Source organism: Coccinella septempunctata, chromosome 1 (assembly GCF_907165205.1).
Source record: "Coccinella septempunctata chromosome 1, icCocSept1.1, whole genome shotgun sequence".
Taxonomy (NCBI): Eukaryota; Metazoa; Arthropoda; class Insecta; order Coleoptera; family Coccinellidae; genus Coccinella; species Coccinella septempunctata.
Genome location: NC_058189.1, coordinates 45,519,272 through 45,534,113, shown reverse-complemented (window position 1 = coordinate 45,534,113; position 14,842 = coordinate 45,519,272). Strand labels below are relative to the sequence as shown.

The 14,842-nt window shown below is 33.9% G+C and overlaps 1 protein-coding gene across 1 annotated transcript; it reads right to left on the bottom strand.

The window, feature by feature from the left end:
* Window positions 1-3,086: 3,086 nt before the first annotated feature.
* On the bottom strand, window positions 3,087-4,302 carry LOC123312934. Its single transcript, XM_044897529.1, has one exon. It carries the CDS (start codon window positions 4,198-4,200, stop codon window positions 3,112-3,114), a length of 1,089 nt encoding a protein of 362 aa, XP_044753464.1. The 5' UTR covers window positions 4,201-4,302; the 3' UTR covers window positions 3,087-3,111.
* Window positions 4,303-14,842: the final 10,540 nt, after the last annotated feature.

Sequence of the window (14,842 nt, the reverse complement as noted above, 5' to 3'; positions counted from 1 at the left end):
AAAACAATTCCAAAAATATGGATACAATGAAATAGACATAGAAAAGACAATTTATATTTTGGGAGCTGAAATTTTTTTTAGCTGGAACTTTTTATCTAATATTTTGAGATATAACCAAAATGCGCATCTTATGATGTATCAATCATGCACTAATATGAAAATCTGATGGTTTCGGAAATGAAATCCAGTTTCTATGAATGGGAGTGTAGAATTACAGCCAGATTAATTTCGTGAAATTCTCAAATCATTGAAAACTCAACTGAAGGTGGTTGTCTCATTTATACAAGGAATTGTATTTGTTAGATGAAATTAGCAACGCATTCTGAAAAACCTCACTTTCATAGAATTTTCACTTTATTTCCGAAATTATGAAAAACCGTAAATTTTTTCGAAAGTACCTATCAGAAATAGGGATAGAAAAGTTCCAAACAGAAATACTCAAACAAGGATATAGAAGTGCTAAAGATTTAATATATTGTGTGACCAATTTGAAATAATTAAGTTTGTAGTAATTTTTCTTATAGGCGGCAATGTCTTAACTTTGAAAATATTTTAGTCAGATAGATCAGAAGCTGAAACCCTAGTAAACAAGTATTCAGAACAAGCCGTAAACGTCTAATAGGCCACCCATCGTGGGACATCCTGTATAGGTATGTTATATCTTGTGTATGTTATAGATATCGATTGAAATTCATTCTGGGAGGATTCTGCATTTCCTGAAACTTTTTAGGGTTTTCACTCCCAATTCTTCAGAAGAATCAGAGGAAGGAACTGTCATCCGGTAATTTCAAAATTAAATGAATTATCGTTTCTATGAGTCTGATATAGACTCCTAAACGTTACAATATAAAATTATAATTTCAGTTCTTTATTTTCAGTTCATTGTCAGGCAACAATTTTTTCTACTTGATTTGCTTCTGACAAATTAGTGCAAGAATTTACGCAGGAGCAAATCGTTTATTTCATTTTTTAATTGATTTTGTTTCAGAGATTGGGAGTGAAAACCCTAAAAAGTTTCAGTAAATTGTGTATGTTATGTCGATGTGACATATTATTGAATTTTGTTCCCTGATTTTCAGTTTTTTATGATCCTTTTCTGCAGAATTCCCAATTTTCAGATCAAAGCTGGATGTGTGTGTGTAGATGGATGAGTATTCCACTGAGATTCTCTTAACTTCTCTCACTGTCGTTTCAAGGTATACACGTCGAAAGATTTTAGTGATTATTGAAGAACTTATACATGGTTAGAACTATTTAGAGGGGGACTACAGGGATAACGAAAACCGTTAGAAATAGGGGGTGGCTGAAATTATAAAAAAGTTGCGTTATTTAAGGATGAGTGTGTCAGTTCCAAAATATCTCTGATCGTTTCTGAGATATCTCGGAAAAACTGAAAATCAAGATTATCTTTGTTTCTTTACAACTCATTTGTTCTTCGAGATAACTACACGAAATTCGGTTTGTATAGTCATAATCCTATATAGCGATTATACTGGTGTACTACTTTTTTGTAATTTGAGCCAGCCTGTATTTTTAACGGTTTTCGATATTCCGCCTCTACATTGTTCTTACCCTGTATATCACATCTTGATTATTCTTATCAACATTGTTGGTGTAAGGTTGGCTTAGTACGAAACTTCTACCTCTTCAGGGAAGTAATCTCTGAATAAGTCAAATTAAATATTGTACATTTCTATATTATTTGTGAATGTTCTACGTATACTTTTTCTAGTTCAAGATAATTCAAAACCCAAAATTGTAAAATACTTGTGCAAATATACGAGGTGTTTGATCGGCTTGGGTTTTTGTCTCTTCCATCGTGGGAAATCAGAGATCAGAAGCACGACTCAGACGTCTAGGAGTTGAAGTACAAATCAAGCAAATATATCATCTAATGGGTCGTATGCATAATGAAAAGTATTTGTCAGGAGCAAATCAACTAGAAAAAATTGTTGTCTGACAATGAACTGAAAATAAAGAACGTTGAAATTATAATTTTATATCGTAACGTTTCGGAGTCTATTTCAGACTCCTTCATCAGACGAAAATCAATCTTTTGTTTGACATTAATTGTCAATACATAGAAACAGAGACTGCATAGAAACGTTGATTCATTCTATTTTGAAATTACCGGATGACAGTTCCTTCTTCACTAAATTGATCCAAATATGATCTATTCCTACCGAACAATTTGCCAAATTATTATCTTGATCCAATAAAATACACGTAGACTCTTTCGTTTATAATGGTCTTGCTCCCTCATTAAAATTTTAGTGTTATTCCAATCCACCATGTGGTCTCCTGTATTAGAACAAATATGATCTGCGATCTGTGATCGATTAATTTCTCTATTTTTAATATTATTTTTATTATCGCGTTTTCTTATTTCTAGAGGTCTAGACGTTTCACCTGTATAAGTTTTACCACAAATACAGGGAATGTTGTATATACAATGTTTTGATTTTTGTTTTTCGTTCAAAGGTTTAGTTTTAGATCAATCAGTTCGATATAGCTGTTCTTCATTATTTCGAGTTTTTTCTTGTTAACTCTCAAAGCTTCTATTTTAGTTATTAGGTTCATTCGATAAATACCCTTTTTTACGTAGAATTGACTGAAACCATAAAAAATACATGTAGCAAATTGGAAACTATTAGTTTTGACGAATTCGATTTGTCCAACTTCTGATCTCCTCATAAACACCTTCCACATTATTGGTCCAAACAACCACGACATAATAATATAAGGCTTGTTCGTAGAGTGGTTTGAAAAGGTAGTGTACTATGTGTACTGTACAGAGCAAGCGCAATTCCATTTTAGGGTAGCAAAAATCCATTTGCGCTTGCTCTGTAAACTTCACAACCGCTGTGAACCACTCTATGAACAGGACTATAATCTGGCGAATCGTACACCAGACAAGTCTGACAATTACACGGCGAACAAAGCAAATATCTAATAATAAAAAAGTATGGTGATAATTATGTGAGAAGTGAAAAACTGAATGCATTGTGTCACAGTTTTATTGCTGTTCAACAAAATACAATCTTTATTTAATTGGTCCTTCTGTACTTCATCATAATACATCTGCTTTATTCCACACCCAATTAAAATGGCTCATATTAACCTCAGTTGGAATCCTCCCCCTCTAGTTCTCTGAAATGAGTACATCTCTCCTAATTTTATTTCTTGTATAATCTCGTCTTGCGATCTTTTCTTGGCTAATCGATTCTGTAGAAATGAGACTCTCGGAGTTTTATTTTCTCTAAAACTCCATGTCGTATTCCTTCCTGTTTTATGTTGACCGAGTGCATCTCGCGAGAAGGAAATTCCCTGGAAAATATGACCAGAGGACTGTAATTTTACAGTATTCTTTTCAAGACCGACTCTGAAGTGTTTATGACTTTTGTGCTCTGCGGGGCGATAACTTACGGTGGTTGATGAATGAGAGGTAGTTGACGATTTATAATTCCTCGGGAAAGAAGTTGACGTCTTAATTGATTGTGTAGGTATGGAAATTTTCAAATTTTGCAAATCAATACTCGGACTTGTTTTCGAAATAAAATACCCAAGACTGGTGAAGATAATCTTTGATGGAGCTTTATCATCATTTGGTTCGATTTTATGGGAAGATACTGGGGTCGACTGCGTTACTGTATTTGTTACGGATGCCATAACTTTAGGAATTGTTGAAATAATTTCTTCTTCCCTTCTTTTTCCGTCCAACCCTTCAGAAGCATTATGAAAATTGTTTTTAGATACGTTGGTTCCCACTGGATGAAAGCACTCTTCAAGGTATGTTGAATTCTTATCCTTACAGAAATGGGAATACACAACCCAGGCATCGAATCCATTCCCCGAAATCCTTTCGTGTTCTTCGTAAATTGTTTTGACACACTCAATATCATCACTTATGTCATCGTCTTCAAAAAACTTGCATTGAGCATAACAAGCTCGTCCTTGGCGTTGCGTATCGCACCAATAGAGGTCACTGATTTGAAACAATCCATGGTCACCACTGCCTCTATTCACTGCGGTTGTGTTGAAATTCGACTCGTGTTTAGCGATACACACCCACACCGGTATCTCTTTAAGATCAAACTCGTACTTGTATTTCAGTTCTTTGGCTAGTTCACATTTCTTATATATTTTTGCAGTCACTGTAGCCACAACAAAGAGAAATATAACGAACGGAGTGTTTGTCATGGCGCAACTGAACTGTTGGATGAAAGTATTCGTCTTGATGTTAATGTACTGAAGGCGAAATTATTATGACTCCGCTTGTTGAAGGTAAAGGTATTTGTAGCCATTAAATAAACTTGTTTAGAGCTCGAATTCAGATGAAAAATCTATTAATTATTATGTCGCCTTACCTGATTTAATTTTGTTGGATATAAAAAAATAACCATATTTTCATAATTTTTTTTTCACTGGTAACTCAATTATTACTGTTGCCACTGTTTGAGGATTGTTCATATTGTTCGGTGTGTGAAGCTTGAAGCTTCTAATATTTCCTCTATTCGTCAGTAAACGAATTGAAGTCTAGATGAGCTACTGAATAAATTTATCGCCAAGCCTACCTACTTTTATCTTCCTAGAATACGTTGTGTCTCGTTCGGGAGAGAATCTATTCAACGTCTGGTAGTCTCATCGCTATTACACTATTAGTGCCCATTCACAATGAACGTAAGACGTATTAAAGTTGTCGTGAACGCAATGTTAATTTGTGAAGTATTCACAATGCAAACGAAACTTCTCTTTAAAAAATGCCAGAATCTCATGAACTATCAATTATTTTTTCATTTTTATACGAATAAAAGTCAACTCTTCATTGATATATTTGAGTTATTACGATTTGTTGAGGAACCCAAGAAAGAGATTTGGGATTGACTCGAGCGTGTAACATTAATATAAGGGGAGATATCTAGGATCCAGAAGAGTACCTCTGCCAAAAATTAGACCTGTATATAAGAGGAATTGTCTACGACAGCCTGTCAGAATAGAAAAAAAAATAATTATTGTACATACTCGAGCGTATCAGATTAAGATATATGTGGTTAATTACATGTTGAAAAGTATATATTCTCTTAATCTGACAATTTAAGCGTGATAAAAATGTGTGGGAGGGCGCCAAACTTCCAAAAAAAAAACGTCAGGTGTACATTCTCGAGTGGGGTGGCTTTCTTATTTTGAAGCTTATGATTCAAGAATAATAGAAAAAATATAATCTGACACTTTCAGCAAGCCGAAACAATAAAAATTGGCCCTGAAGGTAACAAAAAACAGTTTCTTTGAATTATCTCCTCTCCTGGACAAATTGTTTTCACATTCATCATAAAATTTGTAGAGCATAAATTTTTTTATAAATTTTGTCCGAAGCAATTTTTTCTACGTTTGAACGTTCATGAGATATATGGCGATGGATGTACATTAGACGGGGTTGCTACATTGACCTTGGCCTTTCGCTTGTGTGGCTAAGCTCCTCGACCTTATCGCCCTCTAAATCGAAAACGGTTATTAGTAATAAAATTGCTTCAGACAAAAGTTGTATAGAATATTATTATCTACAACTTTCATTATGAACACTGAAACGATTAGAGGTACAGGAAGGGAGATATTTTTTTTAAAGGCCTTGTTATCATCTTCAAACTGTCAGATTAAGAAAACCCCCTCTTATAGTGTCAGATTGATGGGTCAACATGTCTGCAATACCGAGATTAACCATCTGTATAAAAATCTTACACGCTCGAGAATGTATACAAGTAAAGATTTTTTTTGCATCACATTGACCTTGCGCCACGTCCGAATTATCAGTATCTTCAGAAGTAGCTTCCTTTGGTTCCAATCATTATAGCTTCGAAAAATCTGACACGCTCGAAAAAAATTTTTTTTCACCATTTCATTCCAGTTATAATTTCAACCTACAATTTTAAGCTTTACATTCTTTTCAATTTATGACATCAATCTTCTCAAATGAAACCCTATGCTTTCTCGACCTTTGTAGTTTTAAAAATGCGATATTTTGTGGATTTTTGATATGTTGTGACTGCTTAGTTAAGAAAGAACAGATTTACCAACTCACTGATATGTTCAGATGAGATGAAAAATTAATAATAAAATACAATAACCTTCGATCGAAATAGGAAAACAAGATTCATTGCCGAGACCAAATATTTTCAAAAATTATAACGAGTTGAGTGTTAGATCTGTTCGTCTAGAAAGGTAATTTATGAATTTGGATCGTCGCAACCTTGAGGAGAGAAAAATATTGTCCGAATCTTTTGCAAAGTTGTAGGTGTTTTAAAATCAGTATACACTTTTTCAAATATTCCAAATTTCTGATTTTATTTATTGAATTATATCAAATATTTAGGTTTCGCATACAATACCTGTTAAATATTCGAAAATCACCTACTCGGTGACTGAATATCTCAATGAAGGACTGAATAATATGGAGCAGCAGTAAAAAGGAAGTTTAATACAATTTTTATTTCTTTTCACTTGACAAATTCTTATGACATTAAACTTCAATCATATTGCAAAAATAACAGTAATTTTCACGTAACAATGAAAATGCAAAATATAACAATCTGCAACTGCAACAATACCATTATAATATGTATCAATCCATATAATATTTCCCATCAAATTAATATTAATCCCGAATCCATCCCACACATATCTCTTCAAGAGATGATAAATCTGTTTATGGAGAATACATAGAGAATTGGATAACGAACTCGGGATTCAATTTTATCCGCTATCGGTTTATGTGACGAGCTATATCCGTAATACCTTTGGAGGAACGAATAAGCCTCATATCAAATTTAATGCCCCAAAACATCTCCAAAGAGAAACAACGTACCTAATATACATGGGGGGCAGATTCGAAAATTCGTCGAAACTTAAACTTTCTTCCGCCTCGCAAATTGCCTAAATCGTGCCGATGCTCGATAAGAGAAAATTCCGCGTTACTTGTTCGGATTTCATTTTACCCTGAGAGATTCTAGAACGTTATTTCTGAGATTTTGTTTTCGATCTCTTTAAAAATGATAGACATCGCTTTTTGTATCATGCGAAGTGACGTTAATCGTTTAATGCTCAGGAACTGAAATTTTCAGCTCGATATTTGGGCAACATAATGAATATTTTTCAATATAATGTGTGACAAAAGTGACAGGGCAGTTACGGGTCATAAGGCCTAGCTAAGGGTGATTTGGAATGACTAGAAAACTATGAACTCTAAAAATATGTCCTCCAATTACCAAATTTTATCGTTCATCAAACTTAAACATCAAATACTCTCAAATAAAAACAAAAAATGGCAACGTGTGCTGTTGAGAAGGACCAAGTTGAGTATCTTCAAAAACCTAACTATACGAGATATGGGACATATCTGGGGGAGATTGAACCGAATCTCGTTTCATACTGGATGGCGCTCGAGTACTACTCGATAAAACTCAGAAGCGACTGCCAGTATTTAATTAGGGTCCATTAATTCCAAGCGCATACATGATTTTGACAATGTCAGTTCTTCTTTTAGTGAGTATGAATGCATGACAAAGTCAAACAAATTGTTTTCTTGCGAAAAGACAACATCATAAACAGCGGATGTAAACATAGCTCAAGGTGTTACGTTCTGGCTAAATCTGCGATTATCCCAACATTGTAAAACACGAACCAGACAGTTCCTATGGATTTGTGGCGAACAAAATGATCAGCCACACAGAGATTCAAACTAAGACTTACCTGAAGGGAATAAGATTACAAAGTTTTTTTTCAATGAATGTTGATTACAGCCAGAACTGTCAAAATAAAAATTTGCATCAGAAACTCACATGTTAAAAAAATGTGTTTAACACCAGAGACCTCACAAAATGAACCTCAAATTTCGAAATATAATTTTTGTTACTGTATTGAGGCGATTGCAGCCGGGTTCGAACGATTGGTATGATTTCTTAGTAATTTGGTCAACAATAAATGAGAGAATTAATTTTTTTGCCAAATTTTTGACGAGTTGAAAATTTCTGAAAAAAAATTCAAAAACCTTCGACCTGAGGTTTTTATTGACCCCTTGTTTTGAAACTTTCGTGGTGCCCTCTCTCGGGGGTTGAGTTTAAGGTGATTTTGGGTAGGTACAGGGTGGGCAAATTTCGATGTTTTAGCACTACAGCTTTTAAACCAGAGGAGATAGACAAAATCTGATACCCCATTCTCGTTCTCTCTTTCTGAGAAACTTACAAAAGTAGTAGTGATTTTTGGCCACTTTCTTTTGTTTTCGAGTTATAAGCAAAAATTGGAAAAATGGCGATATCGAAATAAATTTATATCTCCGCTAATACTGATGATAGAGCTCTCATATTGAAACATTATACAGGCACTTTTTTACGTAGAATCCAGTGGCGTGCTCGTCTTTTTAGCAGGATTTTTAATTACGAAGCTATGACCCAAAGTTATGTTTTTTTAAATGGGAACACTAGTTTTCTGTGCAATTTTTTGAAAGCTTAATTTTTACTGATTTCAAAAATATATAACATCATATGGTTTGTATCAGTATAAATGATAGAAAATGGTCAAAAACCTTTTTTCCCAATATTTCTATGGTTTCAACTTTTGACGAGCACAGAAAAATACAGTTTCCTATAACAAAAGCAGTCTCCTTCCGGCAATATCATTCTTTGTATGCATTTTACCAATTTTCACAAAATTTGAATCAAGACATATTTAATAAATTTTCATAATAATGAAAAGACTTATAGAAGGAGACAGTGGTAATTATACCATGCTATATGTTTCTGTGCTCATCAATAGTTGAAACCAGAGAAATATTGAGAAAAAAGGTTTTTGACTATTTTCTATCATTTATATTGATACAAACCATATGATGTTATATATTTTTGAAATCAGTAAAAATTAAGCTATCAAAAAATTGCACAGAAAACTAGTGTTCCCATTTAAAAAAACATAACTTTGGGTAATAGCTTCGTAATTAAAAATCCTGCTAAAAAGGCGAGTACGCCACTGGATTCTACGTAAAAAAGTGCCTGTATAATGTTTCAATTTGAGAGCTCTATCATCAGTATTAGCGGAGATATAAATTTATTTCAATATCGCCATTTTTCCAATTTTTGCTTATAACTCGAAAACAAAAGAAAGTGGCCAAAAATGACTACTACAATTGTTAGTTTCTCAGAAAAAGAGAACGAGAATGGGGTATCAGATTTTGTCTATCTCCACTGGTTTAAAAACTGTAGTGCTAAAACATCGAAATTTGCCCACCCTGTACAGCAAAATTTAAATGTATATAAAATGAATAATCTGGTTATATGGATATTGAATTTCATTAATCACTGAAATATGAAAAATATCGTGCGTGGCTTACTTTCACTTGGACACTCTGTATAGCTTTCAATTGTTATGGCACAGTTAGCTATATGGAAATCTACATATATTTCCTATATCATTATAAGTAAACTGCGTATGGTATCCATTGAAATGAGAGCGGAAAACGTTAACTGTAGAGTACCCATTTCAATTTTTCAAAGAGAGTGAAATAGCGATTTTTCATTGTTATACAGTGCAATTTCCCATTGCATCGAAAAACGAATCTGGATCATAACAAGTGTTATCCATGGAATTTAATACCTACATTGAAATGATTTATTCCGCGAGATCGACTATTTTCGCCGTAATAGGCGGTAAGTGAATATAAATTTTGACTAACCCTCGTTAAACTACCACAATAGGGTATTTTATTGCAGTTATGCTGACCAACTTCATTGATTTGCCGATAATCTGCGTGTATTTATTTATCCCCCGATGAAGATAGGACTCTCGTTTAGTCCATAAATTCGTTTTTGAATGAATAATGTCTGTTAGATTTCCGGTGAAACGTTTTTTTGGTGTTCCAGGAAACATTGAATTTGTTGAAATGATAATTCAAGTTCGTCCTTTTTTGAGATGATCAGACAATCTTCTTGCTTCAACAACTAAAAGTATTTCGCAATCACAAAAGCCACTTCAGACAATGTATTAGGATAAAGATAATAGAAAAAATGGTTATTAGTAATAAGTAGTCCAAGTATAACTCTCATCCACCTCATCATACGCTTTTCACAAGAATTTATAGAGAGACAGAGCTTCGTGAGAAAGGAAGGAAAATTTGAAATGAAAATTGATCGTACTCCAAGAAAAAGTGCAAATGAAGATAATACGAGGATAAATTGAAAAATGTTTAGCCTACTACAGAACCAAAAAAAATTCAATATCAAAATATTTTATTACTCAACATATTCTCCTCTTAATTGGATACATTTATTAGAGCTGACCTGCAACGTCTCTAGACCTTTCAAAGAAAATGTTTCTTCTTGCTCTGCAAACCAGGCCTCCACAGCTTTTATTACCTCCTCGTTGGAAGAAAATTTACGACCTTTTAAACTTTTGTCCAGTTGAGGAAAGAGATGATAGTGAGATGGAGCCAAAGCTGGTGAATAAGGGGGGTGTTCTAGTAATTCAAACCCTAAATCACGAATTTTTTGCATGGCAACATGAGATTTGTGTGCAGGGGCGTTGTCCTCCAAAAACATAACAACTTTAGATAGCTTTCCGCGTCTTTTCTCTTTAATTTTTTTCCGTAGAGTGATTAGTAATGTCGAATAGTAATCTCCGATTATTGTTCTACCCTTATCCAAAAAACCAATCATGATTACTCCATGGCAATATCAAAAAACTGAAGCAAACACTTTTCCAGCAGATTTTTGGACACGAAACATCTTAGGTCTTGGAGAACCAGAGTGTCGCCATTCCATCGATTGTTGCATTGTTTCTGGATCGTAGAAATGTACCCAAGTCTCATCCATAGTAACAATTCGGTTTAAGAAGTCTACAACGTTTTCAAATCGAGCACAGATCGAACGCGATGCTTCTACCCTCGCACGCTTTTGGTCAACATTCAAACATTTGGGGATTCATTTTGCACCAATTTTTCTCATGTCCAAATTGACGTGAACTGTATGATGAATGCGTTCGCATGAAATATTCAGTGCTTCAGATATCCGTTTCAGCCCAATTCGACGGTCTGATAAAATCATGTCATGAACTGCATCGTTATTTTCGGGGACTGACACAGAAACTGGCCTTCCCGATCGGTCATAATCTTCAATGGAAAATTTACCTCTTTTGAAGCTTGTAGTCTAATTTTCCACGGAACAGGTCTGGGCTAACTAGATATCAGTACATCCTCGTACAATCCTAGAACTAAGTGACGGAAAATCCATCTATCAGAATGCATTCCTATCATCAGCAAATTGTACAAAATTTGTGATGAAATTCCAAGTTCCTCGTAGAAGAAAGATTTTTCGGATGGAATTAACAATTCCCGTAATTTTCACATAAAGGCTCAGAATAATCCAAGATCATATTATAAGTAATTCAAAAAAATTTCCAAGTTAGATTCTCGATAAATGTTCGGTGCGGTATCTACAAGAATCGTTTGATTTGAATTTTATTCCATTTTGATTGAGATTCAGATGATAGCACCTTCTAGAGAATTATCTAATGTAATATGAAATGACATTATAGGTATCACTTCTATATTGATTGTTGTTAGGACATTATTCAATCCATAGCAACAAGAGCATGAAGAGATTTATCCAGTCATGCTCATGTTATTTTCTTTCCCTTTGAATTAATACATTTTTATTTCACTGAATGGAAGTCAACTCACCCCTGTTAATATGGGTTGAATAATATCGTCGACGTCAAAATAGAATAATAGTTTTTAATTTATTAGAGGGAAGTTCAGTCCACGAGCCCGAATGAATAAACATTAATAACTCATGTGTTATTTATTTCATTCTGATTGTGATTAGGATTCAAATGATAACACTTTCTAGAGAATTATCTGATTTATGAAATGACATGAAAGGTGTAGCTTTGATAAGTTATTGCTAGAGGATTATTCAATCCACAGCAACAAGAGCAAGATGACGATTATCCCCTTTCATATTTATGTTATTTTATTTAAATTAAGGATTTAAAAAAAAATTATTCCACTGAATGAATAAACGTCAAGTTACCATTGTTGCTATGGGTTGAAAATTGTTGTCTTTAAACTTCAAAATGGAATAAATAGGGGAGACTAGGGAGCATTGATACATGGGGAGGCTTGATACAGGCCTATATCCGCGGTCTGTAGCCGTTTTCAAAAGTAATATACTGGTGAACACTATTCTCTGGCAGAAAGCACTACATGACCTTAATCTGTAAGGCTTAAAGTAGTTCGTTCGTGAAATATTCAACAAAGAGTGTTTCGAGGTGAGAAATTGTAAGTTTTTACTAAAGTTACCTAAGGGTTTTATGGTCGTGCATTAATTCTTCGGCATAAACAAACATTTCACTGGGAAATATGCATAAACCTACTTAATTTACTGTTTTATTAGGTTGCCAAAATGTATGGGTATAAAATAAAAACATAAATTACTTTAAAACTTGCTTTCAGGGAGGTTTGAGACATTAAGGGTGGGGAGGCCTCATATATGTACATCTTTAAAAAATATTCCGGAGCTGGTTGAACAGGCCTACATAAACGAGTTTTTACCATCCAACCTACCTTCTGAACATGTTTCTGCACCTACGGGATCAAAGCAAATCAGTATCATTGCTGACCTACCTACTGATCTAGTAATTCTGGATCAGGCGTCAGGTGTGCTCGCAATGGTGCCAAGAAGAATGTGACCGTGTTAGAAATGGCACAAAAATGTTTATATGTGACATTTGCGAGTGATAACAATGGGGCTTATATTTTCAGTTTATGTGTCTCATGCCTCCCAGTACACCGTATCAATCCTCCCATATGTGGGGAGGCTTGAGACAGTTTGCATGTTTTTGTGTTGAACGTTTTGTACAGAATAGGATGTTTATATTTTGAGAATTCTATATTTATTTCGTTGAACGATTAATCGAAGAATTATATAATGTTATAAAAGTCCTGTTTCTTCATATAATTCATTTTACAGAAATAAATATTCCAAAAACGTATCAACCCTCCCCAGTCTCCCCTAATACACATATTTATCTGTTCAGCTGATTCAGAACATAATCGGACTTCTTTTCAGGAATACTAACACTCCATGACATTTATTGATCTGAAATTGGTAATTATTGATACACTTGAATCCAGTTTAGGCAAAAGATATCCAAATTGAAAAAAAGAAAATCATCTGAGAAAAAAGGATTTAACTAACTAATGAAAAACGAAACTACAATTGTCGCCAATGTCTTGTTTATAGTCACTCTACATTAGAGTTCCCAATATTTCTGCTATACATTTGTCCCCACTTGGGCTACTTGTACCATTCGGATTTTTATGAAGAACTTCGAACTTTCGTTTTAAATGGTAGAAATGTGAAAAGTCACTTGGTTTTTTGAGAATTAATTATACATGTCGACAGGCCTGAGGTTGAAAATCGCAACCCTCATAACTGTCACAAACCTAAATTAATAATAAGGCGTATTTCAACAACAGTGTTGCCAAATTTCAGAAAAGACTATGTCAATGGGAAAAGTGCGAAACCGTTCAGTCGAAAGAGGAGATTTTGAAGGCGATATTAAATCGAAAATCTTCTGCATTCAAAGCCGATAATTTTGTATTGAGAACTCAAGTACGACAATATTTCACCATATTAACTCAAAGTTTTATTTTCGTCCGAAAATCAACTAAGACTTTGTTGTACGAAAATTCATAGCGACGCAGAAAGTGCAAAAATATTCAAGTAAAGATTTTTCGATGAAAATAAATTTTTGAGTTGAACTGGTAAAATTGCATTTTTATGAATAAATAATTTCCTTTTTTGGCATTCGTGATGATTTTCTTTGAGTTAATTAGGTCTCAGATTTATCGGTGTAGTTTTCAACTAATAACTAATAACCTTCTGAAAAGTACAAAGGGTGTACCAGTAGTATTTATGATGCCTCACTTTGTGTTCTAACAAAAATTATTTTTTGTCATCTGGGACAATTTCATATCACAAAAACCATCGCTGTTGAGGGAAAATACAACCCTGCCAAGTTCTATTCGTGAAGTTTTCACGCCGCGCGTGGATATGTGCAAAAATTAATAACTCGATTGCCACCAGCTATCTAATAATTCCACCATTCTGGTTTTCAAACAGACATCGAATGCAACAATCGAATATTGAATAAATTGGTAGCTGGTTGCGAGTTGAGTGACAATGAAAATCCAGATTTGTTCAGGCACACAATCGTTTGAAAGAGTAATGCCATAGTTTCGAACAAAAATAGGAAACATGCATGGGTTATTTAAATGGTTTCATTGAGCCAGAAAAACACCATCGCATGAAATATCCAATATAACAGATCGTTGCCAATTTATTCTCGAATGGATTTTCGAATAAACGTTATTCCAGTTGACTGGACCGTATACATTTCTGATTAATAACGATATTCGAGAAAATTATTGTTCATATCAAGAGACCTACATACTCACGAGATTTAATCAACATTAATAAAAAAGCAAAAAGCGTTACATAAGAAAGAAACATTTTAAACATCGCGAAAAATGTTTTTGCATCAAGAAAAATAAAACCTTTATTAAAATATTACTATTTCTGTTTGAAATTTGTTGGCGGTGTTAATTTTTGGGGTTGTTCCGCTAAAAGTGTTAAATTTACGTCAGTAAAGTTAAAAAAAGTATTCAATAACTAAGGCAAGTCACGCAGTATTTAAGCAGGAAATAAATATTTATGCCATTCTTTTGTTGTGTTGCTGGATGTGGAGGCCGAGGAAATGTTGGTTTTTTCGTATTCCTGAAAGAATTCCTGTGTTAAAG